The sequence below is a fragment of the Hippocampus zosterae genome, chromosome 6, assembly GCF_025434085.1.
Source record: "Hippocampus zosterae strain Florida chromosome 6, ASM2543408v3, whole genome shotgun sequence".
Classification (NCBI taxonomy): domain Eukaryota; kingdom Metazoa; phylum Chordata; class Actinopteri; order Syngnathiformes; family Syngnathidae; genus Hippocampus; species Hippocampus zosterae.
Window position 1 is genome coordinate 9,937,411 of NC_067456.1, and position 25,090 is coordinate 9,962,500.

The 25,090-nt window shown below is 43.7% G+C and overlaps 1 protein-coding gene and 29 non-coding genes across 32 annotated transcripts in view; 1 reads left to right on the plus strand and 29 right to left on the minus strand.

Moving 5' to 3' along the window:
* ikbkb (inhibitor of nuclear factor kappa B kinase subunit beta) overlaps positions 1-25,090 on the plus strand; it is a 68,657-nt gene that overhangs the window by 12,442 nt on the left and 31,125 nt on the right. For all 3 annotated transcript variants that reach the window (XM_052067195.1, XM_052067197.1, XM_052067196.1), the window contains exons 3-18: positions 2,825-2,919; positions 6,183-6,303; positions 7,306-7,375; positions 8,853-8,941; positions 10,302-10,391; positions 10,462-10,586; positions 11,096-11,203; positions 11,904-12,033; positions 12,265-12,459; positions 12,549-12,663; positions 14,706-14,829; positions 14,892-15,043; positions 15,747-15,808; positions 15,898-15,998; positions 16,080-16,129; positions 16,221-16,320. In XM_052067195.1, coding sequence (XP_051923155.1) covers positions 2,825-2,919; positions 6,183-6,303; positions 7,306-7,375; positions 8,853-8,941; positions 10,302-10,391; positions 10,462-10,586; positions 11,096-11,203; positions 11,904-12,033; positions 12,265-12,459; positions 12,549-12,663; positions 14,706-14,829; positions 14,892-15,043; positions 15,747-15,808; positions 15,898-15,998; positions 16,080-16,129; positions 16,221-16,320 — 1,727 coding nt within the window. The remainder of the gene's footprint in view (positions 1-2,824; positions 2,920-6,182; positions 6,304-7,305; positions 7,376-8,852; positions 8,942-10,301; positions 10,392-10,461; positions 10,587-11,095; positions 11,204-11,903; positions 12,034-12,264; positions 12,460-12,548; positions 12,664-14,705; positions 14,830-14,891; positions 15,044-15,746; positions 15,809-15,897; positions 15,999-16,079; positions 16,130-16,220; positions 16,321-25,090) is intronic.
* Positions 137-218, minus strand: trnas-aga (transfer RNA serine (anticodon AGA)). Its single transcript has one exon. It is a non-coding gene; the product is annotated as a tRNA-Ser (tRNA).
* Positions 495-576, minus strand: trnas-aga (transfer RNA serine (anticodon AGA)). The gene has a single exon. It is a non-coding gene; the product is annotated as a tRNA-Ser (tRNA).
* On the minus strand, positions 855-936 carry trnas-aga (transfer RNA serine (anticodon AGA)). Its single transcript has one exon. It is a non-coding gene; the product is annotated as a tRNA-Ser (tRNA).
* On the minus strand, positions 1,217-1,298 carry trnas-aga (transfer RNA serine (anticodon AGA)). The gene has a single exon. It is a non-coding gene; the product is annotated as a tRNA-Ser (tRNA).
* On the minus strand, positions 1,938-2,019 carry trnas-aga (transfer RNA serine (anticodon AGA)). The gene has a single exon. It is a non-coding gene; the product is annotated as a tRNA-Ser (tRNA).
* On the minus strand, positions 14,510-14,591 carry trnas-cga (transfer RNA serine (anticodon CGA)). The gene has a single exon. It is a non-coding gene; the product is annotated as a tRNA-Ser (tRNA).
* On the minus strand, positions 16,963-17,044 carry trnas-cga (transfer RNA serine (anticodon CGA)). Its single transcript has one exon. It is a non-coding gene; the product is annotated as a tRNA-Ser (tRNA).
* trnas-uga (transfer RNA serine (anticodon UGA)) lies at positions 17,328-17,409 on the minus strand. Its single transcript has one exon. It is a non-coding gene; the product is annotated as a tRNA-Ser (tRNA).
* On the minus strand, positions 17,690-17,771 carry trnas-uga (transfer RNA serine (anticodon UGA)). The gene has a single exon. It is a non-coding gene; the product is annotated as a tRNA-Ser (tRNA).
* trnas-uga (transfer RNA serine (anticodon UGA)) lies at positions 17,976-18,057 on the minus strand. Its single transcript has one exon. It is a non-coding gene; the product is annotated as a tRNA-Ser (tRNA).
* Positions 18,333-18,414, minus strand: trnas-uga (transfer RNA serine (anticodon UGA)). Its single transcript has one exon. It is a non-coding gene; the product is annotated as a tRNA-Ser (tRNA).
* On the minus strand, positions 18,695-18,776 carry trnas-cga (transfer RNA serine (anticodon CGA)). Its single transcript has one exon. It is a non-coding gene; the product is annotated as a tRNA-Ser (tRNA).
* Positions 19,055-19,136, minus strand: trnas-aga (transfer RNA serine (anticodon AGA)). Its single transcript has one exon. It is a non-coding gene; the product is annotated as a tRNA-Ser (tRNA).
* trnas-uga (transfer RNA serine (anticodon UGA)) lies at positions 19,418-19,499 on the minus strand. The gene has a single exon. It is a non-coding gene; the product is annotated as a tRNA-Ser (tRNA).
* trnas-aga (transfer RNA serine (anticodon AGA)) lies at positions 19,831-19,912 on the minus strand. Its single transcript has one exon. It is a non-coding gene; the product is annotated as a tRNA-Ser (tRNA).
* On the minus strand, positions 20,188-20,269 carry trnas-aga (transfer RNA serine (anticodon AGA)). Its single transcript has one exon. It is a non-coding gene; the product is annotated as a tRNA-Ser (tRNA).
* Positions 20,549-20,630, minus strand: trnas-cga (transfer RNA serine (anticodon CGA)). The gene has a single exon. It is a non-coding gene; the product is annotated as a tRNA-Ser (tRNA).
* On the minus strand, positions 20,911-20,992 carry trnas-uga (transfer RNA serine (anticodon UGA)). Its single transcript has one exon. It is a non-coding gene; the product is annotated as a tRNA-Ser (tRNA).
* Positions 21,273-21,354, minus strand: trnas-aga (transfer RNA serine (anticodon AGA)). Its single transcript has one exon. It is a non-coding gene; the product is annotated as a tRNA-Ser (tRNA).
* trnas-cga (transfer RNA serine (anticodon CGA)) lies at positions 21,629-21,710 on the minus strand. The gene has a single exon. It is a non-coding gene; the product is annotated as a tRNA-Ser (tRNA).
* Positions 21,992-22,073, minus strand: trnas-uga (transfer RNA serine (anticodon UGA)). Its single transcript has one exon. It is a non-coding gene; the product is annotated as a tRNA-Ser (tRNA).
* Positions 22,354-22,435, minus strand: trnas-aga (transfer RNA serine (anticodon AGA)). Its single transcript has one exon. It is a non-coding gene; the product is annotated as a tRNA-Ser (tRNA).
* On the minus strand, positions 22,707-22,792 carry trnas-aga (transfer RNA serine (anticodon AGA)). Its single transcript has one exon. It is a non-coding gene; the product is annotated as a tRNA-Ser (tRNA).
* Positions 23,072-23,153, minus strand: trnas-cga (transfer RNA serine (anticodon CGA)). The gene has a single exon. It is a non-coding gene; the product is annotated as a tRNA-Ser (tRNA).
* trnas-uga (transfer RNA serine (anticodon UGA)) lies at positions 23,435-23,516 on the minus strand. Its single transcript has one exon. It is a non-coding gene; the product is annotated as a tRNA-Ser (tRNA).
* Positions 23,797-23,878, minus strand: trnas-aga (transfer RNA serine (anticodon AGA)). The gene has a single exon. It is a non-coding gene; the product is annotated as a tRNA-Ser (tRNA).
* trnas-cga (transfer RNA serine (anticodon CGA)) lies at positions 24,158-24,239 on the minus strand. Its single transcript has one exon. It is a non-coding gene; the product is annotated as a tRNA-Ser (tRNA).
* On the minus strand, positions 24,516-24,597 carry trnas-uga (transfer RNA serine (anticodon UGA)). The gene has a single exon. It is a non-coding gene; the product is annotated as a tRNA-Ser (tRNA).
* On the minus strand, positions 24,878-24,959 carry trnas-aga (transfer RNA serine (anticodon AGA)). Its single transcript has one exon. It is a non-coding gene; the product is annotated as a tRNA-Ser (tRNA).

Sequence of the window (25,090 nt, forward strand, 5' to 3'; positions counted from 1 at the left end):
CAGAAAATGCACTCGGGTCTGTCAACATAGGTAGAAGTCCTGTTGACAGTGAATACAGTTCGGAGATTTGATATAAAACATACTGACTCTTTCGGGGAGAAGCACAGAATTTCAGAAAACAAAATTACTATATGCTCGTTGTCGGCAGGATTCGAACCTACGTGGGAAGATCCCAATGGATTTCTAGTCCATCGCCTTAACCACTCGGCCATGACAACACAGTTGCTTTCTTGTAGGTGATGTTTTTCTCGGAGAATACTGAATTTTTAGGGTGCGGTTGACCCTGAGCCCGAGTCCAGAGCCAATGGCAGCCATTTTGCAGCACATATGTTGGCGTGGCCCAATGATGAAGATGATGGATGAGAAATCCAGTGGGTCTCCCTACCTAGGTTGAAGTCCTCTCAACAGTAAATAAAGTTAGATTTAGTATAAAACATGCTGACTCTCTCAAAGAGAATCATAGAATTTGGGAAAACATCTTTCCAAGAGATGCTCGTTGTCGGCAGGATTCGAACCTACGCGGGAAGATCCCAATGGATTTCTAGTCCATCGCCTTAACCACTCGGCCACGACAACACAGTTGCTTTCTTGTAGGTGATGTTTTTCTCGGAGAATACTTAATTTTTAGGGTGCGGTTGACCCTGAGCCCGAGTCCAGAGCCAATGGCAGCCATTTTGCAGCACATATGTTGGCGTGGCCCAATGATGATGATGATGAATGAGAAATCCAGTTGGGTCTCCCGTCCCAGGTTGAAGCCCTGTCGACAGTGAATACAGTTCGGAGATTTGATATAAAACATACTGACTCTTTCGGGGAGAAGCACAGAATTTCAGAAAATAAAATTACTATAAGCTCGTTGTCGGCAGGATTCGAACCTACGCGGGAAGATCCCAATGGATTTCTAGTCCATCGCCTTAACCACTCGGCCACGACAACACATTAGCTTTTAAAGGTGACATTTCTGTCGGGCAATACTTCATTTTGAGGGTCAAACCCAGTTCACCATGAACTCGAGTTTTGAGACAATGGCGGCTAATTTGCAGCACATACTGTATGTTGGCGTAGCCTCGTAACTAGGATGATGGACAAAAAATGCATTCCGGTCTGTCGACATAGGTAGAAGTCCTGTTGACAATGAAGACAGTTTGGAGATTTGATCCAAAACATGGTAAGTCTCTCGAAGACAATCACAGAAAATTTCACACCACTATGTACTCGTTGTCGGCAGGATTCGAACCTACGCGGGAAGATCCCAATGGATTTCTAGTCCATCGCCTTAACCACTCGGCCACGACAACACAGTTGCTTTCTTGTAGGTGACGTTTTTGTCGGAGAATACTTAATTTTTAGGGTCGTGCGGTTGACTGAGCCCGAGTCCAGAGCCAATGGCAGCCATTTTGCAGCACATATGTTGGCGTGGCCCAATGATGAAGATGATGGATGAGAAATCCAGTGGCTCTCCCTACCTAGGTTGAAGTCCTCTCAACAGTAAATAAAGTTAGATTTAGTATCAAACATGCTGACTCTCTCAAAGAGAATCATAGAATTTGGGAAAACATCTTTGCAAGAGATGCTTGTTGTCAGCAGGATTTGAACCTGCGCGGGAAGATCCCAATGGATTTAAAATCCATCGCCTTAACCTCTCGGCCACGACAACACATCAGCTTTTGAAGGTGACATTTTTGTCGGGCAATACTCCATTTTGAGGGTCAAACCCAGTTCACCATGAACTCGAGTTTTGAGACAATAGCGGCTAATTTGCAGCACATACTTTATGTTGGCGTAGCCCCGTAATTAGGATGATGGACAAAAAATGCACTCGGGTCTGTCGACCGAGGTAGAAGTCCTGTTGACAGTGAAGACAGTTTGGAGATTTGATACAAAACATGGTAACTCTCTCGAAGACAATTACAGAAAAATTCACACCACTATGTACTCGTTGTCGGCAGGATTCGAACCTACACGGGAAGATCCCAATGGATTTCTAGTCCATCGCCTTAACCACTCGGCCACAACAACACAGTTGCTTTCTTGTAGGTGACGTTTTTGTCGGAGAATACTTAATTTTTAGGGTCGTGCGGTTGACCCTGAGCCCGAGTCCAGAGCCAATGGCAGCCATTTTGCAGCACATATGTTGGCGTGGCCCCATGATGATGATGATGAATGAGAAATCCAGTTGGGTCTCCCTACCTAGGTTGAAGTCCTCTCAACAGTAAATAATCAGAATCATCTTTATTGGCCAAGAATGTAGAACACACAAGGAATTTGTCTCCGGTATAACACGCTGCACTAGTATCATTGTAAACAACAAAATCATTGAACCTTAAATGAACCATTTTAGAGTAACCAGTAGTTTTGTAGTACCATTTTGTGGTGCAAGAAGAGTGACTATGTCAGTGACTGTTTAAGGAGTTAATGGCTAGAGGGAAGAAGCTGTTTAAGTGTCTACTGGATTTGGTGCGCATGGATCTGTAGCGTCTGCCTGAGGGGAGTGGCTGAAAAAGGTGGTGGGCAGGGTGCGGGGGATCCAGGAGGATTTTCCGTGCCCTTGTCTTGATTTTTGCACTGTGCAAGTCCTCAAGAGTGGGTAGGGCGGTGCCAACGATTTTTTCTGCCGTCCTCTGCAGGCCATCACATTAATTGGATGTTTTACCGCATATACAGTAAATAATAAATCACATCGTCATCATTCCTAATTTCGTCTTCTATTATTAATAATACATTCTTCAAATCTATTTCATTGCTTGGAATTTTTATTTGTTTTTGCAACCGTCTTGTGCAGTTTCCCTATGATGGTCGTTTGATATTTCCAATGTCTTGGCAGGATACAGCAGAGCAGATTGCAATCAAACAGTGCCGCCAGGAGCTGAGTGAGCGAAACAAAGAGAGATGGTGTCTGGAGATCCAGATCATGAAGAGGTCAGTTACTCTGCAAAAAACAACAACAAAAAAACATCCCCCATCAAAGCTATCATTGTGTTTCTTTTTTTTTAATTCGCACTCAGTTGTGCTTCATAAGAACTAACAATTTGATAGAATGTAAAGAGGGAAAGGCTGTTTTTGCAGAGGATAAAGTACATATGCCTGTGAGTGTTATATTGTATGTTGCTGTAGCATTCAAACATGATCAAATAGACGATCTCTTGCTTCAAGTGTCATACCGCATTGATACAATTCGCTAGCCCATTTATTAGTTGTCAGCATGAATCTAGAGAACAGTTTTTTTTAAACCCCAATGTGTAACCCTCTTCGTTTTATGTTTAGTTTGACAGTAAACTTAAAATGGGAGGGATCGTGATTACACAGCTTCAAGCTTCTTTTTTGAAGAACTTCTCACTTGACCATACAACATCCAACACAGAGCCGATGTGACTTGCCAAAAAAAGTGCAAACTTTGTCTTGTCGGTCCAAAGAACGTTCTTACAGAATTATAGTTTTTTTTCTTCTTTTATTGGAAGAGTACCAACAATTTCATCCACGTGTAGCATTTCGTGTTACTTTCTCTTCCTTATTTGAAAAATATGTTCGTTTTAACACGTCTACTTTAGCTGTACAAACTTGTCTTCATCCTGGTGAGGAAATCAGGGATTTTCCTCTTTTTGATCAACCAATGCCTGTTTTTTTGCCTCCAACTGTTTGAGCAAAAAAAAAAAAAACACACACACAAGAAAGCAAATAAAACACTTGAGTTTGTTGTTGTGACTCACCGCAACACATTCCATGACATGTGTTTGACATTTGCGAGTTCCACCCCCATTTCTGTTTTCTCAATACAAAACCGCTAGCCTAAAATAGTCGGAATGGCGCGGGGCATTTAACAATAAGAGGTTTGGGTTTGAGGTGAGTGGTTATTTGTGGACTTGAAGTGGTTATTTCTGACACAATAAAGTGCCACCTACTCATTGTGCCCCACTTTGGTGTCATCACGTCCCACCGTGCCTGTGTTGTGGGTGTGTCTTTTTTTTTCTTTTACAAGACTGAAGACATAATACGTAAATGTGTGTGTGTGTGAATATACCGAATATGTGTGTGTAGTTGTGTGTCACCAAGTTCAAATGTGGGCATGAAAACATTTCAACAAGTGTGTCGTTCTCAGACAACCACAAAGCTCTGGACTCGTACACCCACATTCTGACAAAGATTGTCAGGGCAAGCTATTATATAATCACGCCACAAATGCCTACATGCACATATTGTGTAAAAACATGACCTTAATGGTGTTTTGGGATGAGATATTCTCGAGTTCTGACATACACTATGTTTAGAAGGATTGTACGTGCCTGCTCCTTTGAGCGTCTTCCTCCACTTCAATGTGTTTTTAAGTCGAATGTATTTTCCACAGGAGGTAATCTGGTTTCTCTCGCGAAAGCATACGGTCTTCAACACTCAAGTTTGTGAAAAGGGTTCAGTCGTTGAAAAATGAACATGTCTGCCTGCGTCTTATTATTGCAGCGTCTCCCCGCTAATGCCGCTGTGATTAAATGTTCCACACTTTATGGCTGGAACATATCAACTGAAGTTTGTAATCTCGACTTTTCTACTTTTGCTTTGTTGAACGAGCGCTAGGCCGAGTGCCGTTGTTAAAGATGCCAAAATAGTTTATCCATTACAGACCATCCATTGAGGTAGCAACTACACCACTTAAAGCGATGGACCTCCTGCTGTTGATTGATTAGAAAGCAAAAAATGATTGCATCTTTGTGACAGGAATTCAGTGGAAACCTCCTTGAAATTACAGCAGCAGTTTCTGCACAGTGGGAATTTGCAGTGGTCAAACAATCGCGGACCTCTTCGTGTGCTGCGGTGTGATTCCTCGCACGCCTTCCACTTTGAGAGTGTGTGCTATATTGTGTATCGAGGAGCTCAGACAGCCAGCCTGTCATATTCCAAAATGCAAGCTTTTATTCACGAACCGCAGGCCGCAACCCTTCTGGGCCGCTCGCCAACGCTCAGGCATGATTGGCGACAACATCCCATCGTCAATAAAGTCTAGCCTTCAAAATGCAAGCAGCTCTCACTGTTCCTCAAGTCGAAAACACAGGATTAGCGACTAATCGACACCACGTTTGTAACCCATCATGCGCTCTGTTACCTGATAACATGATAAACTGTCCACTGTAGTAATCGCTGTCCCTGAAAGGTTTAAAATCACAAAGTCAATCGACTACTTTGTACAACCCCTACTATGCAATAAACGATGCTTGGGGCAGCTATGATTTTTTTTTCTTCACTGTGAGTCAGTGATCTCTTTGTGGGGACGCCTCACTCATCAGTCATACGAGCTTTTGGGTTCGGTATTGTTTGAGCCCCACCCGAAACTGCTGCTGCTCAAGGCTTCTTCCCGTTAAAAGGGTGTTTTCCTCACCATTGTTGACAAGTGATTACTCACAAGGGATCAATTGCAGGGATCCCCAACCTTTTTTGCCTCACGGACCGGTTTAATAGACATATTTTCCTGACAATGTCCCTGAAATATATAAATAAATACAACAAATGATATGACTGGCATGAAAACGGTGGTATTTTTGAAACATAATAAAAACGAATCATGACACCAGGAACGTCCTATCTGGCCGCAACACTCTCTGGTCACTATGATAATGTTTACACGTGCCTTCAAAATAAGACCACAAATACAAAGTGCATGAAACGAAATGAAACGACACCTATGCAGATTGGGCTTGGGGCGTGGGAGTCTCCAGTTAATTATAAATATTATAGTAGCCTTCTTTTTCTTGAAAGTTGTAGATGTTTGTTTTTTACTCATTTTGCTAGCTCCTGGGTTTCATTTTAGCGGTAACATATCACGTGACTGAGAAGCACACCTCCACCTGCAACAAGAGTGATGTGTAGACAAATCTAATTTTTCAAAATAAAACTTCTTTCAGATTCAGAAATGAATAAAACGGATGTAAGTTATGTATTCTTTCTGTGGGGCCCGGTACCAAATGGCCCGTGGACCGGTACCGGTCCACGGCTCGGGTGTTGGGGACCTCTGATCTATTGCGTGTCTCTAATATCATAATAAAGAAGCCTGGGGAAAAACATGCACCATATGAAATGTTTCTTGTGATTATTTGTTGTGGTAAATGGAGGTGAATCGCTAAATTGGAGCTTAGTACTGTACAAAACTTGTTCTTGTCCTTTTAACAAACAATTTAAAAGAAAAACTTTATGACCAGGTTAGATCATGTCAACGTGGTGGCAGCGAGGGAGGTACCCGAAGGGATGCAAAAACTTGTGGCTACCAACGACGTGCCGCTGCTGGCCATGGAATACTGTCAAGGAGGGGATCTGAGAAAGGTAAAAAGAAATACGACTGCTGCTATACGCAAAAATGTGTCAATCTCACTTCAAAAGGACCTTTGGTGTCCTCATTCGACAGTGATTGCGAAAATGTTGTAAAATAAACTGTGGTCTCATTGTAAGGTGTCAAATGGATGCTGTCGAGCTCACCATGTCCACTCTGTCATCGTGAAATATCAGTTTATAAGAAAACGTAAAAAAAAGTGAAACGACACAGTCGGCTTGCTCACTGACTCATGTTGCTAAGTGAAGGGTCACCATGCGCTAAATGAATGACAACATAACGTCAAAAATATCCACCCAGTCTGGAAGCTCACATATGTGACAGCTTGCCGTTTTTTTTTTAAGTGGCGGAGCTGGACCAATACGCATTTTTAACAGCATAACATCCCCTGAATACAACGATTATGAAGTAAAATAGAAAAGCTCAAAGGCACCTTTTAGTGATATTCTAAGGATGAAGAGATGCACAGAATCGTTTCTTCACCTGTGACACCTGTGACACCCTCAAAGAGTCGTTTGAGTTTTTGAGGCTGTTGGGGGCAGCAAAGAGTGTGCATGTTTTTTTTTTTTTAAAGCTGAAATCAGCGAGTTATGCACCCTTAGGTCATGCAGAATATTAAGACCAGACAAAACAAAATACCAACTGTCACGAACCACAAAGCCAGTGAAAGCAAAAAGCAAGTTGTAGGCAGATGTCGGGTCAGTCTCATCCTTTTTGTCAGGTTTCCACCGTTGAGTGATTGCCGTTTTTTTTTTTTTTTGAAACGTCAAATAAATCCTTTTGCCGAGTTACCAGTTTGTTCCCTCTTTACACAAAACCAAAAACAACAGCATCGTTTGGTTTGTGTGTTACAATCTGAGCCTGTGCATGAACGCAATGTACTTAATGGATGGAAAATTCTCTAATGGCGACGAAATGAGGACATGCTGTAATTCACAAGGGCAGATTCATATGACGTGGTCATTACTCTTGTTTTGTCTCTCTTCCCTCCACAGTATCTGAACCTCTTGGAGAACTGCTGTGGAATGCGTGAGGGATCCGTTTTGATTCTGTTGTGCGACATTTGTGAGTATCACTGCCGGCATTGTGACTTTGGTGAAAGTAGCTATTATTTGATTAATTTCATGTCCGAGTGAGCTGGCAGGATGATTGACTTCCTGTCCTTTGACAAACGGGGTAATTTCGCATGTATCATGATGTCACCGCTGGCCCGAAACCGCAGCGCTTAGTCACCATGGCGACAGCTCACACACAGGCAGAAGTGTCAGCATCGGACCACGGCGCTTGCTTTCGTAACGTACGAGCACTCAGTGGCGCTGCTCTCCCAATGCATACACTTTTTACATGAGGCACACACACATTGAAGTATGCGTACATCCTATGATTGGTTAAATAGTCATCATCCAGGACGCACAAAAACTCACTCTTTGACGCAAACGCTTCGTGGAATCTTTTTCCCGCTAAACACTTTTTGGTGCCAGATGGATGGTTGTTTTAGCTCACCACTGGCCACCTCCATTCCGAGTCGTCACACGCGAAACATCCTGACAGGAAGTTTCTTCCACTTGGGATATACTGACACTCACAAAAAGGCTATGCGAATGTGTACTCATAAAGGGTTCAGCAAATTAACCCTTTCAGTGATAGCCGTTACTACAGTGGACAGCTTATCATGTTATCAGTTTGTGCATGAAAGGGTTAAATTTTACTTCCACTACATTAACATTTAAAAGGAAACTAAAAGCTAAATATTTATAATCTGTGTGCCGCAACAGTCTTCTGATTGACATTGTGTTTGGGGAGTGAAGAAGAAGAATTAAGCGGATCTGTTTTCATTAATGTCAGGGTGCTGCCATTTGCCCTCTGCTGAGATTGACAACAAAGTGCCCTCTGGCTCGCATTGCGAACATCATGGCTCACCTTGTCACGTTGCGGTGGTGGTGGAGGACCCCAAAAAGCAGTCAAGAGGGAGGAGCAGGGTGAACTTGACAAATTGTATTCACAAAATATTGAGGAAACTAAATCCAAACCAAACAGAGTCATGAAAAAAAATCCAAAGTAACAAACAAAAAACATGGCTGAAGCAGAAAACTAACAGTAACAGAAACAAAGACAGACAAACAATGACCCGACATCGAGTGGTCATGCTGTTCTTTTAAACAGACACTAATGACACAATAACTAACAGGTGTGCAGCTGCAGGGTGGAGCCCTACAGTGCCACCTATTGGCCACAAACAGAACCACGACACACCTGTTTTTATGGGTTTGGGCAGATATTGTCATCCGAATGTCATTAAAATGTTTTTTTTCAAAAAATTAAAAGCTGTTTTTACTTACATGCTGACATGGCAAACAGAGTTTTGGAAACTCTGAACTCTGGAGCCAATTTTTCTGAAACCCAAAACAGACCTTAGATTGGTCAAAATATGAGCCCAGTTCATAGAAACTTAATTCTCTGGAGATTCCTGTGCTGAAAGTTGTATTTGGCGGTGAATCTTGCCTAATTGGTCCCATTTTGCTTTTCTTTTTCTTCCTCTTAGCCTCCGCTCTGACCTACCTCCACAAGAAGCGGATCATCCACCGAGATCTGAAACCTGAAAACATTGTACTGCAGCAGGGAGAGAAGCGAGTGAGTTCAAACGTCCCCCTCGCCCATGTCACATACTCCCAAACCAGAACGATGAGGTCAGATTTTCGCCTTTTGCCATCTTTGGCCTTTTCTTTTGACAAATTTTCCACTACAAGCCTTAGTTTGACTTTATGACGGAAAAACAAATCCTGTAATTTATACTTGGGCTTTTAAGGTCGAGATCTCTTTTTTATAAGCTCACGATCCATCTTCCATCCGTTGGAGCGTTATCTAACACAGTTCCAACATCAAGGGACATTCTCGAGTACTTACAAAGTTAAGTAACAATCATTCCTATAAGGTTTTTTTTAATGATCTTTTGTTCATGTCACTTTTTCATTCACATTGTGCTTTACCTCCATTCACCATTCTAATTGAAATCGCATTAGTGTTAGGACTTTTAGCACCTCCTATTGCTTCAGAACATATGTGTCAAAGTCAAGGCCCAGGGGCCAGATCTGGCCCGCCACACCATTTTATGTGGCCTGCAAAATCAAATCAAACATGGCAACTTCCATAAGGCTTGCTAAAATATGTACCAAAATGTCAAATTTTCATATGTAATAAATAAGAGAGATACTGTAAACATTTTCTCGTTGCCAAACATCCTATTACAGTAACTTAAACAATAGTTCAATAAACCGTTATTCTTGACTTGTGATTTCTATCATAATGGCCCTCAAACGGAAATGGTAACTAAAATGTGGCCCACGACGAAAATGGGTTTGATACCCCTGCTTTAGAATGTTCTTGGCAGCTCCGTATAAATACGTTTTATATGACAAGATTTTCCAAAAAAAATGAAAAATGAAGGAAATGTTTCCCAAAAATATTATGTCCAATAAACAAGTGCTTGTCTTAAATTTACATGTCTAGATTATTATTTTTTAATTTTTTTACATGTTTCACAATCCACCTCTGCAACAAATGAATGGTATACACACTACTGCTATAGATTGTAGTCAAGTTCCAGGACCAACTGTGGCACAAAGGTGGAGGCAATACATTTTGAATTTTTGATTGTCATCCAGTTCAATAATCCAAATCCCCTTGTTCTCATTCACGAGAAGGCAACCCGGATAGGACAAACAATTCCAAGATTACCATTTGAATGTAATGTAATGGCAATCCACAAAAGCCAGGCCAGGATATTAAAAGGGAAATGAGGACAATTGGACACAGGTGAAGCTCATGGGACAGAGACAGGAAGTAGAATAGACATGACAGGAAGAGACAACCAAAACAAAACTATTGAAAAAATGTAAGGAAACCAAACCCACACAGTATTCTCATACACGTGGTTGTAATTATTGATATTAGTTTAAAACTGAAACCATTGTTTTATTCTTCTCTGTTTAAGTTGATCCACAAGATCATTGACCTCGGCTATGCGAAGGAGTTGGACCAGAGCAGCCTTTGCACCTCCTTTGTGGGAACGCTGCAGTACTTGGTCAGTCAGACACATTGTATGGCATTATGGTTTTGTACTGCTGACCTCCTCCATGATTTTTATCTTTCAGGCTCCCGAGCTGATTGAGAGGAAGAAGTACACGGTCGCGGTGGACTACTGGAGCTTTGGGACGTTGGTGTTTGAGTGCATCACAGGATTTCGGCCTTTTTTGCCAACCTGGCAACCTGTTCCCTGGTAGTCTTAACTTTCCTTTTTGACCGATGAGCTTCTGTTATTAATTAATTTATTGGGTTTTTTTCACCTTGCAGTCACTTAATGCTCAACGTGTCATGACGAGACAATTAATCCAGAGTTTGCTCAACCTCTGCACCAGTTACGTGACTGAACATACTAGGAACACCAAAATAAACCGAAGTCTCCAACATGAAGAATTGCAGGATATGTGTGTTGTGCCAACATCAATGCCTCTTGTCCTTCACTGTTATGCTGAATGAAATACAGTAAACCTGAGGGCATGTTTGGATTGCAAAAAGGAAAAATACCCACCCATTGTTTCACAATCTGTGCTTTATTACACCTTAAATTACTAACATACCCTCACATAAATAATGTTTTGGTATGTGGTACTTGGAAAAAGAACGTTACAGTATTTTCTTCCTCATGGCTGTAAAGAACAAAGAAAGCCATTCAGTCCCTCGTGATTCCCAACATCTAAGAAAGTGATTTTCTTCTGGCTTTTCTAGGCACAATAAACTGCGACTGAAACAAGACAGTGACATTGTCGTTTACGAGGACCTTTCCGGGGTAGTCCGCTTCTCCAAACAGCTTCCTCAACCCAACAACCTTAACTGGTGAGCTGCGTCACTATACAAATGCCACTCGGACATACTAGAGCAGCGGAAACCAACATGAGGCATCAAGTAGCTCCAAGGAAAAGAGAAAATAATGATTATAATTCATTTAGTGATTAGAATTAGTTCAGTGAATTGACTTCTAGTCAAATTCAGTCCACAAAACCACAACCAAAATCACGTGATTCTGCTTGCCCTGCAAAATACATTACCTTCTAAAATTGAGTTCTTTTTCTCACCAAATTTCAAGATGTGCTGCGTAGGAAGTAATGGCCAGTGAAGCCTAGCGGAACCCCAAAATTCACAAGCTAGACTCAAGTAGACTCTTGCCCTGGCACGAAAATGAAGATGCACCAGTTTTTAACCGAAGCGTACTTTCTGTTACCAAATTATCAGGTGCGTCGGGGGCGAGGCTGCCTCATGCGCCAGCACGCCCTGACAAGGGCAAAACAGCCTCAAACATGCGAGACTGAACTTGTGCTATCATGAAAATGAAATTGCACCAGTTCTTACGCCACGTGCACGGGCGCCAGTCTACCAAAATAGGGTCCCTACACAATTTTAAACAACCTACTATAACCGTAGTTTAAAGGTCCGGATTGTAGTGTGTAGACAAAACAAAGCATTCATGGAGCCGAACATCTGTGACCCCTGTACTAGTCGTGCCTGTTTCACTTTTCTTGTGGCGTGTATGTGACAGTCTTTTAGCAGAGAAGCTGGAGAGGTGGCTGCGGCTGATGCTCAAGTGGTCTCCGCAAGAAAGGGGCAAAGAGCCGGACGCCACGCCCAGTACCTGCTTTTCCCAGCTGGAGCTCATTCTGCAGCTCAAAGTGAGACTCAATCACATGAAAGGCCGACGCGCTAACCACTGGACCATCGGGCCGCCCGCATAATGTTGTAGTGGCTACCAATAATATTGAACATACCTTTTAGTGGGGAAAAAAATCCATATCTGGTTCTTCTTGGAGAGCCCAGTAATTTTTGGGTTAGCGCTTGTTATCGAATATTTTGAGACCCTCTCACTCATTGTTTCGTTTCCATTTGTGGTCTACGCCTCTCAGATGGTTCAGGTTTTGAACATGACCACGGCCAAGATCCTGAGGTATGCGGTCGCAGATGAGGAGACGGTGGCCGAGCTGCAGAAGAGAATCGAAGAGGACACAAGCATCCCCGCAGCCAAGCAGGAGTTGCTGCTTGAGGCCGGTTTAGCCTTGGAGCCTCACGGGTTGGCCACGCAGTGCGCCATCGATTACAGCGTAACGAGAACATCTCATAAAACAGCATGCTCTCACGATATAATTGTCAATGACACTGTGTGATGATGCATCATGTCTCATATGTGCAGGAAATAGATGGCCGGCGGACAGACTTCCCTCTCATTTTCCTGTTTGATCGCTCATCGTGTAGTTACGAACCACCATTGACTCCTCGCTCTCTCCCTGAAAACATCTGTTTTGTCCGTGAGTCCTCAAAATCTTTCTTCTCATCATTTTAAAATGAAATAATATTTTGTTCTTACAATTTGCCATAGAACAGTGGTTCTCAAACCTTTTAAACCAAGTGCCGACTCAAAGTGCCACCTTAATGACCAACATCAAAATACAATAAGTTTTCATCAAGAACAATAATAATAATAATACATCACATTTGTAAGCGCCTTTCACAACACTCAAGGACACTGTACAGCCAAGACCAATAGTAAAACACAGATAAAATAATAAATAAGGAAAGAAAGATTTAAGGCGGGTAGGCAAGTCTGAATAGGTGGGTTTTGAGCTGGGTTTTGAATAAGGAAAGAGAGTCAATATTACGAATGTTGGGAGGAAGTGAGTTCCAGAGTTTGGGGGCAGAGCGACTGAAGGCTCTGCACCCCATTGTACTGAGACGGGCAGAGGGTAGAAAAAGGTGGAGGGAGGATGAGGACCTGAGTGAGCGAGAGGGAATGGAGATTTGAAGAAGATCTGACAGATAGGGGGGCGCAAGGTTATGGATGGCTTTGAATGTATAGAGAAGTATTTTGAAGTTGATTCTAAGTTTGACAGGAAGCCAGTGGAGCTGTCGGAGGATGGGGGTGATATGATGGAAGGAGGGGGTTCTCGTGATGATCCGGGCTGCTGAATTCTGAACAAGTTGAAGTTTATGGAGGAATTTTTGATGGACACCGAAGAGGAGTGAGTTGCAGTAGTCAATACGGGAAGTGACGAGACTGTGAACAAGGATAGCGGTGGTGTGCGGAGTGAGTGAGGGACGGAGGCGGTTTATATTGCGAAGGTGGAAATGAGCGGACCGGGTAATGTTATTGATGTGGGAGTGAAAGGATAGTGAACTGTCAAGGATGACACCCAGACTCTTCACCTGGGGGGAAGGAGATATAGTGGCATTATCAATTGTGAGGGAGAAACTGTCGGCTTTGTTTAGAGTGGATTTGGTACCGACGAGTAGGAGTTCAGTTTTATTGCTGTTTAGGTTGAGGAAATTGTGGGTGAACCAAGATTTGATTTCTGAGAGACAGTGAGAGAGGGACGAGGGTGGGAGAGAAGCGTCGGGTTTGCTGGAGAGATAGAGCTGGGTGTCATCCGCAAAGCAGTGAAAGTGTAAGCCAAATTTGCGGAAAATGTTTCCGAGTGGAAGGAGGTAGACAATGAAGAGGAGCGGACCGAGGACAGAACCCTGGGGAACACCAGAAGAAACGGGGAGGGATTGTGAAGTAAAAGAATCAACTTGAATGAACTGAGAGCGGCCAGTGAGATATGAGTGGAACCAATGTAGAGGGGTGTTGGTGATGCCTATGGTAGAGAGTCGATTGAGGAGGATGGGGTGAGAGATTGTGTCGAAGGCTGCACTCAGGTCAAGGAGGATGAGGATGGAGATAAGGCCAGAGTCTGCTGCCATGAGAAGATCGTTTGTGATTTTTATGAGGGCTGTTTCAGTACTGTGACGGGGACGGAAGCCGGACTGGAATTGTTCATAAAGACTATTGTCAAGGCAGCCGGTCTAAAATATGGGGGGGGGGGGAATACTGTACTAATTCCAATTACAATATACAACACATCAAAGTTCAATACAGATAAGAGCACAAGAAATGTTTAAAAATAAAAAATTCTTAAAACATGAATTCAAATGTACTTAAAAGTTAAGTACGACTTAAAATCATGTATTCATTCATTCATTCATTCATCTTCCGAGCCGCTTGATCCTCACTAGGGTCGCGGGGGGTGCTGGAGCCTATCCCAGCTGTCTTCGGGCAGTAGGCGGGGGACACCCTGAACTGGTTTCCAGCCAATCACAGGGCACACAAAAGATAGACGTTATTGGCAGGATTCGAACCTGCGCGGGTATAACCCAATGGATTTCGAGTCCATCGCCTTAACCACTCGGCCACAACAACATATGTCATGCTACCATGACTTATGTTACCTTACCACTTTTTTGTGTAGTATCAGCTAACAGCTTTTACCATCGGTATGGAAAAATAATCATGTCCTTTTTTTTTCCTGACCAGAAAAGGACCCAAAACACGTTTTGCCTTACAGCCCTCTGAGGCGAACTTGTGGCCAGGCGTGGCACACCATCCGCTCCCTGAAGGAGGACTGGCAGCGACTGCAGCAGGGACAGAAAGCAGCCATGTAGGAAATAACACGTACGCAAATGTGTCAACTCTATTTAACACTCGATATTTTTCTTCCAGCATGAGCTTGCTGAGACACAATTCATCCCTGTCCAAGCAAAAGAATGAGATGGTGTCCATGCATCAGAGACTCATGGCCAAGCTGGACTTCTTCACTACCAGCCTTCACATAGACATGGACAAATATCAGGAGCAGACCGCCACTGGGATCGGTACTGTGTTTAATCTGTATCAGTTAAATGACTCTTTTTTTTTCCTTTTTAGTTTTTGCTATTTAAAACATTGGATCACATGTCAAAAAATTATTTTGAAGTCTCGACACCTTGGGGCATAACAGTCCTACTAGATGGAACAACAACAGTACAATAATCCAAACTTTGCTCCAAATAGCAAATAAATACTGTACAATTCACACAATCGAGTGTTTCCTTGCAAGTTGAATTAGAGGCACACCAAAGGGGGTTGATAATTTTTTTACTGGTCATTTTCCTCATGTACTATTGTCAGGTCATATTTAGAGTTTTGGCAAATATGAAAGGTGTTTTTTTTGGGTGGGGGGCAGACTTTGCGGCCCTGCACCCACACGCCGAAAGCACCCTTGCCCCCCATAAGTTAAAAAAATAAACACACACATCATTTGTTAACAGCAAACGAGTAATACATATCACTTGAACTTGATTGTGTTGTTAGTTATAGTTAGTCACACTTAAAGTTTTAAATCTTTATTTTTGGCCAACTACTTACTTCGTGTTTTAAATTAGAAGAAACACAAACTAAACAAAAATGGGGGGGGGGAAGAAGATACATTGAGGCTGTCTACCATCTATTTATTTTTTTTTGGCACATTGTAGTCTCTATTGTTTTCTTCCAAGATTCATAGAAAAATTGAAATGTGGAATCAATTTCATTTTTTAGCTTCAGAGAAACTGCTGGGAGTGTGGAGGGAAATGGAGCAGACTGCCGGCAGCTGTGGTCAGGTACAAAAGAATGTTTTTGTGTCTGTCTGTGTGCATGCTCGTTCGTGTAACTACTTTCAAAGTCACCCATGCTTTGGGGGTGTGTACAGCCCAAAGTGAGTGAACTTGAGGAGGAGATGATGCACCTGCAACAAGACATTCTGGATGTTCAGCGTCAGCCATGGAGGAGTGGAGAGGCTCTGGACACACTGTGAGTCACATTCAAAAAAACTGCTTGATCGGAACAATTAACTGTACTAACAACTGTTTTTTAAACCCGCTTCCCTTTTAGTGAAGGGAAAGCTATGGAAATGGTGCGCAAGCTGAGAGAGAAACCCAAAGGTTTGGATTTTTCATACCTTATTTTTCTCTTCGGAGCACTTTTTTCTCTCCATGAAAATAAACTTTTTCTGCTTCCTATCTGGCAACCCAGAGCAGCGTTGCCCTGGGGATGGTCAGGAAATCTTGCGTCTGGTGGTTCAGGCGATGCAGTTCTATGAGAGGAAGCTACGAGACTTCTACACACACCTCAGGTACTGATGGAACTGTCGATGCACTACCAAAACACAAGCAGTTCCTAAAACGTCGAAATGGGGGGGGGGGGGGGGTGATTTATCACAGGGAGTTGGGCAATTTAGAGTGGAATTTTATTTTCTGCACAGCATTTGCTGTCCTTCATTGATTTGTTGACAATGTTTACTGGTTTCCTTCATTATATTCATACTGTATGCAATGTTCCCTCAAAGCTACGCGAGTGAGCTATTGCGCACTTCTCTCACCCTCTGAGCGCACGCACCACGCACACATTTACATTTTTACAGTCATCCCTTCATTTACACTCCAGCTTCATTTAAAAATAGGACACCAGACTATTCCCACTTACATTTCAGTTTCAGTAGTGCGACCGAGGGTGCGAAACTCATTTGTTCTGTGATAGTTTGATGTGTACATTGACACACATTCCCTCATGCTCACCGAGGAAAAAAGGCTGCAGGCGACGCGCGGACCGCTCCATTCAGGAAGTGCAAACGTGGACATACTGTAGTTCACGAGCCTCATGAATGAGGCTTTTTCGCACATTTCAAAGTTCAGGTGACGATGAATTTTGGTGACTCTAGCTGTGTTTAAAAACATGCAAACTGTAGTCTCATGTGTACCTTTGGAGGTAAAATAAACGTTATTGGCAGGATTCGAACCTGCGCGGGTATAACCCAACGGATTTCGAGTCCATCGCCTTAACCACTCGGCCACAACAACACATTGATAGTCTCATGTTTCTCATTTTTGTAGGAGAATACTTAATTTTGAGCGTCAAACCTGGTTCGCGTTGAGCCCGAGTCCTGAGCCAATGGCAGCTATTTTGTAGCAAAAACGTTGGCGCGGCCCCGTGATAAAGATGATGGACGAGAAATCCAGCCGGGTCAGCCGGCCCAGGTGGAAGTCCTGTCGACAGTGAATACAGTTCGGAGATTTGATATAAAACATACTGACTCTTTGGGGGAGAAGCACAGAATTTCAGAAAATAAAATTACTATATGCTCGTTGTCGGCAGGATTCAAACCTACGCGGGAAGATCCCAATGGATTTCAAGTCCATCGCCTTAACCACTCGGCCACGACAACACAATAGCTTTTAAAGGTGACATTTTTGTCGGGCAATACTTCATTTTGAGGGTCAAACCCAGTTCACCATGAACTCGAGTTTTGAGACAATGGCGGCTAATTTGCAGCACATACTGTATGTTGGCGTAGCCCCGTAATTAGGATGATGGACAAAAAATGCACTCGGGTCTGTCAACATAGGTAGAAGTCCTGTTGACAGTGAAGACAGTTTGGAGATTTGATACAAAATATGGTAACTCTCTCGAAGACAATCACAGAAAAATTCACACCACTATGTACTCGTTGTCGGCAGGATTCGAACCTACGCGGGAAAATCCCAATGGATTTCAAGTCCATCGCCTTAAGCACTCGGCCACGACAACACATTAGCTTTTAAAGGTGACATTTTTGTCGGGCAATACTTCATTTTGAGGGTCAAACCCAGTTCACCATGAACTCAAGTTTTGAGACAATGGCGGCTAATTTGCAGCACATACTGTATGTTGGCGTGACAGTTTGGAGATTTGATACAAAACATAGTAACTCTCTCGAAGACAATTACAGAAAAACTCACACCACTATGTACTCGTTGTCGGCAGGATTCGAAACTACGCGGGAAAATCCCAATGGATTTCAAGTCCATCGCCTTAACCACTCGGCCACGACAACACAGTTGCTTTCTTGTAGGTGACGTTTTTGTCGGAGAATAATTTTTAGGGTCGTGCGGTTGACCCTGAGCCCGAGTCCAGAGCCAATGGCAGCCATTTTGCAGCGCATATGTTGGCGTGGCCCCGTGATAAAGACGATGGATGAGAAATCCAGTTGGGTCTCCTTACCTAGGTTGAAGTCCTACAACAGTAAATAAAGTTAGATTTGGTATAAAACATGCTGACTCTCTCAAAGAGAATAATAGAATTTGGGAAAACATATTTCCAAGAGATGCTTGTTGTCAGCAGTATCCGAACCTACGCGGGAAGATCCCAATGGATTTCAAGTCCATCGCCTTAACCACTCGGCCACGACAACACATTTGCTCTCTTGTAGGTGACGTTTTTGTCGGAGAATACTTAATTTTTAGGGTCGTGCGGTTGACCCTGAGCCCGAGTCCAGAGCCAATGGCAGCCATTTTGCAGGACATATGTTGGCGTGGCCCAATGATGAAGATGATGGATGAGAAATCCAGTTGGGTCTCCCGTCCCAGGTTGAAGTCCTGTCGACAGTGAATAAAGTTAGATTTAGTATAAAAGATGCTGACTCTTTCAAAGAGAATCATAGAATTTGGGAAAACATCTTTCCAAGAGATGCTCGTTGTCGGCTGGATTCGAACCTACGCGGGAAGATCCCAATGGATTTCGAGTCCATCGCCTTAACCACTCGGCCACGACAATTCAGTTGCTTTCTTGTAGGTGACGTTTTTGTCGGAGAATACTTAATTTTTAGGGTGCGGTTGACCCTGAGCCCGAGTCCAGAGCCAATGGCAGCCATTTTGCAGGACATATGTTGGCGTGGCCCCATGATGAAGATGATGAATGAGAAATCCAGTTGGGTCTCCTGTCCCAGGTTGAAGTCCTGTCGACAGTGAATACAGTTCGGAGATTTGCTATAAAACATACTGACTCTTTCGGGGAGAAGCACAGAATTTCAGAAAATAAAATTACTATATGCTCGTTGTTGGCAGGATTCGAACCTACGCGGGAAGATCCCAATGGATTTCTAGTCCATCGCCTTAACCACTCGGCCACGACAACAGAGTTGCTTTCTTGTAGGTGACGTTTTTGTCGGAGAATACTTAATTTTTAGGGTCGTGCGGTTGACCCTGAGCCCGAGTCCAGAGCCAATGGCAGCCATTTTGCAGCACATATGTTGGCGTGGCCCCATGATGAAGATGATGAATGAGAAATCCAGTTGGGTCTCCCGTCCCAGGTTGAAGTCCTGTCGACAGTGAATACAGTTCGGAGATTTGATATAAAACATACTGACTCTTTGGGGGAGAAGCACAGAATTTCAGAAAATGAAATTACTATATGCTCGTTGTCGGAAGGATTCGAACCTACGCGGGAAGATCCCAATGGATTTCAAGTCCATCGCCTTAACCACTCAGCCACGACAACACATTAGCTTTTAAAGGTGACATTTTTGTCGGGCAATACTTCATTTTGAGGGTCAAACCCAGTTCACCATGAACTCGAGTTTTGAGACAATGGCGGCTAATTTGCAGCACATACTGTATGTTGGCGTAGCCCCGTAATTAGGATGATGGACAAAAAATGCACTCGGGTCTGTCGACCTAGGTAGAAGTCCTGTTGACAGTGAAGACAGTTTGGAGATTTGATACGACCTAGGTAGAAGTCCTGTTGACAGTGAAGACAGTTTGGAGATTTGATACAAAACATGGTAACTCTTTCGAAGACAATCACAGAAAAATTCACACCACTATGTACTCGTTGTCGGCAGGATTCGAACCTACGCGGGAAGATCCCAATGGATTTCTAGTCCATCGCCTTAACCACTCGGCCACGACAACGCAGTTGCTTTCTTGTAGGTGACGTTTTTGTCGGAGAATAATTTTTAGGGTCGTGCGGTTGACCCTGAGCCCGAGTCCAGAGCTAATGGCAGCCATTTTGCAGGACATATGTTGGCGTGGCCCAATGATGAAGATGATGGATGAGAAATCCAGTGGGTCTCCCTACCTAGGTTGAAGTCCTCTCAACAGTAAATAAAGTTAGATTTAGTATAAAACATGCTGACTCTCTCAAAGAGAATCATAGAATTTGGGAAAACATCTTTCCAAGAGATGCTCGTTGTCGGCAGGATTCAAACCTACGCGGGAAGATCCCAATGGATTTCTAGTCCATCGCCTTAACCACTCGGCCACGACAACACAGTTGCTTTCTTGTCGGTGACGTTTTTGTCGGAGAATACTTAATTTTTAGGGTCGTGCGGTTGACCCTGAGCCCGAGTCCAGAGCCAATGGCAGCCATTTTGCAGGACATATGTTGACGTGGCCCAATGATGAAGATGATGGATGAGAAATCCAGTGGGTCTCCCTACCTAGGTTGAAGTCCTCTCAACAGTAAATAAAGTTAGATTTAGTATAAAACATGCTGACTCTCTCAAAGAGAATCATAGAATTTGGGATAACATCTTTCCAAGAGATGCTCGTTGTCGGCAGGATTCGAACCTACGCGGGAAGATCCCAATGGATTTCGAGTCCATCGCCTTAACCACTCGGCCACGACAACACAGTTGCTTTCTTGTAGGTGACGTTTTTCTCGGAGAATACTTAATTTTTAGGGTCGTGCGGTTGACCCTGAGCCCGAGTCCAGAGCCAATGACAGCCATTTTGCAGGACATATGTTGGCGTGGCCCCATGATGAAGATGATGAATGAGAATCCAGTTGGGTCTCCCGTCCCAGGTTGAAGTCCTGTCGACAGTGAATACAGTTCGGAGATTTGATATAAAACATACTGACTCTTTCGGGGAGAAGCACAGAATTTCAGAAAATAAAATTACTATATGCTCATTGTCGGAAGGATTCGAACCTACGCGGGAAAATCCCAATGGATTTCAAGTCCATCGCCTTAACCACTCGGCCACGACAACACATTAGCTTTTAAAGGTGACATTTTTGTCGGGCAATATTTCATTTTGAGGGTCAAACCCAGTTCACCATGAGCTCGAGTTTTGAGACAATGGCGGCTAATTTGCGGCACATACTGTATGTTGGCGTAGCCCCGTAATTAGGATGATGGACAGAAAATGCACTCGGGTCTGTCAACATAGGTAGAAGTCCTGTTGACAGTGAAGACAGTTTGGAGATTTGATACAAAACATGGTAACTCTCTCGAAGACAATCACAGAAAAATTCACACCACTATGTACTCGTTGTCGGCAGGATTCGAACCTACGCGGGAAGATCCCAATGGATTTCTAGTCCATCGCCTTAACCACTCGGCCACGACAACGCAGTTGCTTTCTTGTAGGTGACGTTTTTGTCGGAGAATAATTTTTAGGGTCGTGCGGTTGACCCTGAGCCCGAGTCCAGAGCCAATGGCAGCCATTTTGCAGGACATATGTTGGCGTGGCCCAATGATGAAGATGATGGATGAGAAATCCAGTTGGGTCTCCCTACCTAGGTTGAAGTCCTACAACAGTAAATAAAGTTAGATTTAGTATAAAACATGCTGACTCTGTCAAAGAGAATCATAGAATTTGGCAAAAATCTTTCCAAGAGATGCTCGTTGTCGGCAGGATTCAAACCTACGCGGGTAGATCCCAATGGATTTCGAGTCCATCGCCTTAACCACTCGGCCACGACAACACAGTTGCTTTCTTGTAGGTGACGTTTTTGTCGGAGAATACTTAATTTTTAGGGTCGTGCGGTTGACCCTGAGCCCGAGTCCAGAGCCAATGACAGCCATTTTGCAGGACATATGTTGGCGTGGCCCCATGATGAAGATGATGAATGAGAAATCCAGTTGGGTCTCCCGTCCCAGGTTGAAGTCCTGTCGACAGTGAATACAGTTCGGAGATTTGATATAAAACATACTGACTCTTTGGGGGAGAAGCACAGAATTTCAGAAAATAAAATTACTATATGCTCGTTGTCGGAAGGATTCGAACCTACGCGGGAAGATCCCAATGGATTTCAAGTCCATCGCCTTAACCACTCGGCCACGACAACACATTAGCTTTTAAAGGTGACATTTTTGTCGGGCAATATTTCATTTTGAGGGTCAAACCCAGTTCACCATGAACTCGAGTTTTGAGACAATGGCGGCTAATTTGCGGCACATACTGTATGTTGGCGTAGCCCCGTAATTAGGATGATGGACAGAAAATGCACTCGGGTCTGTCAACATAGGTAGAAGTCCTGTTGACAGTGAAGACAGTTTGGAGATTTGATACAAAACATGGTAACTCTCTCGAAGACAATCACAGAAAAATTCACACCACTATGTACTCGTTGTCGGCAGGATTCGAACCTACGCGGGAAGATCCCAATGGATTTCTAGTCCATCGCCTTAACCACTCGGCCACGACAACGCAGTTGCTTTCTTGTAGGTGACGTTTTTGTCGGAGAATAATTTTTAGGGTCGTGCGGTTGACCCTGAGCCCGAGTCCAGAGCCAATGGCAGCCATTTTGCAGGACATATGTTGGCGTGGCCCAATGATGAAGATGATGGATGAGAAATCCAGTGGGTCTCCCTACCTAGGTTGAAGTCCTCTCAACAGTAAATAAAGTTAGATTTAGTATAAAACATGCTGACTCTCTCAAAGAGAATCATAGAATTTGGGAAAACATCTTTCCAAGAGATGCTACATGTCGGCAGGATTCGAACCTACGCGGGAAGATCCCAATGGATTTCTAGTCCATCGCCTTAACCACTCGGCCACGACAACACAGTTGCTTTCTTGTAGGTGACGTTTTTGTCGGAGAATACTTAATTTTTAGGGTCGTGCGGTTGACCCTGAGCCCGAGTCCAGAGCCAATGGCAGCCATTTTGCAGGACATATGTTGACGTGGCCCAATGATGAAGATGATGGATGAGAAATCCAGTGGGTCTCCCTACCTAGGTTGAAGTCCTCTCAACAGTAAATAAAGTTAGATTTAGTATAAAACATGCTGACTCTCTCAAAGAGAGTCATAGAATTTGGGATAACATCTTTCCAAGAGATGCTCGTTGTCGGCAGGATTCGAACCTACGCGGGAAGATCCCAATGGATTTCGAGTCCATCGCCTTAACCACTCGGCCACGACAACACAGTTGCTTTCTTGTAGGTGACATTTTTCTCGGAGAATACTTAATTTTTAGGGTCGTGCGGTTGACCCTGAGCCCGAGTCCAGAGCCAATGGCAGCCATTTTGCAGCACATATGTTGGCGTGGCCCCATGATGAAGATGATGAATGAGAAATCCAGTTGGGTCTCCCGTCCCAGGTTGAAGTCCTGTCGACAGTGAATACAGTTCGGAGATTTGATATAAAACATACTGACTCTTTGGGGGAGAAGCACAGAATTTCAGAAAATGAAATTACTATATGCTCGTTGTCGGAAGGATTCGAACCTACGCGGGAAGATCCCAATGGATTTCAAGTCCATCGCCTTAACCACTCAGCCACGACAACACATTAGCTTTTAAAGGTGACATTTTTGTCGGGCAATACTTCATTTTGAGGGTCAAACCCAGTTCACCATGAACTCGAGTTTTGAGACAATGGCGGCTAATTTGCAGCACATACTGTATGTTGGCGTAGCCCCGTAATTAGGATGATGGACAGAAAATGCACTCGGGTCTGTCAACATAGGTAGAAGTCCTGTTGACAGTGAAGACAGTTTGGAGATTTGATACAAAACATGGTAACTCTCTCGAAGACAATCACAGAAAGATTCACACCACTATGTACTCGTTGTCGGCAGGATTCGAACCCACACGGGAAGATCCCAATGGATTTCTAGTCCATCGCCTTAACCACTCGGCCACGACAACGCAGTTGCTTTCTTGTAGGTGACGTTTTTGTCGGAGAATACTTAATTTTTAGGGTCGTGCGGTTGACCCTGTGCCCGAGTCCAGAGCCAATGGCAGCCATTTTGCAGCACATATGTTGGCGTGGCCCCGTGATAAAGATGATGGATGAGAAATCCAGTTGGGTCTCCCTACCTAGGTTGAAGTCCTACAACAGTAAATAAAGTTAGATTTGGTATAAAACATGCTGACTCTCTCAAAGAGAATCATAGAGTTTGGGAAAACATCTTTCCAAGAGATGCTCGTTGTCGGCAGGATTCAAACCTACGCGGGTAGATCCCAATGGATTTCGAGTCCATCGCCTTAACCACTCGGCCACGACAACACAGTTGCTTTCTTGTAGGTGACGTTTTTGTCGGAGAATACTTAATTTTTAGGGTCGTGCGGTTGACTGAGCCCGAGTCCAGAGCCAATGACAGCCATTTTGCAGCACATATGTTGGCGTGGCCCAATGATGAAGATGATGGATGAGAAATCCAGTTGGGTCTCCCTACCTAGGTTGAAGTCCTACAACAGTAAATAAAGTTAGATTTAGTATAAAACATGCTGACTCTCTCAAAGAGAATCATAGAATTTGGCAAAAATCTTTCCAAGAGATGCTCGTTGTCGGCAGGATTCGAACCTACGCGGGAAGATCCCAATGGATTTCAAGTCCATCGCCTTAACCACTCGGCCACGACAACACATTAGCTTTTAAAGGTGACATTTTTGTCGGGCAATATTTCATTTTGAGGGTCAAACCCAGTTCACCATGAACTCGAGTTTTGAGACAATGGCGGCTAATTTGCGGCACATACTTTATGTTGGCGTAGCCCCGTAATTAGGATGATGGACAGAAAATGCACTCGGGTCTGTCAACATAGGTAGAAGTCCTGTTGACAGTGAAGACAGTTTGGAGATTTGATACAAAACATGGTAACTCTCTCGAAGACAATCACAGAAAAATTCACACCACTATGTACTCGTTGTCGGCAGGATTCGAACCTACGCGGGAAGATCCCAATGGATTTCTAGTCCATCGCCTTAACCACTCGGCCACGACAACGCAGTTGCTTTCTTGTAGGTGACGTTTTTGTCGGAGAATAATTTTTAGGGTCGTGCGGTTGACCCTGAGCCCGAGTCCAGAGCCAATGGCAGCCATTTTGCAGGACATATGTTGGCGTGGCCCAATGATGA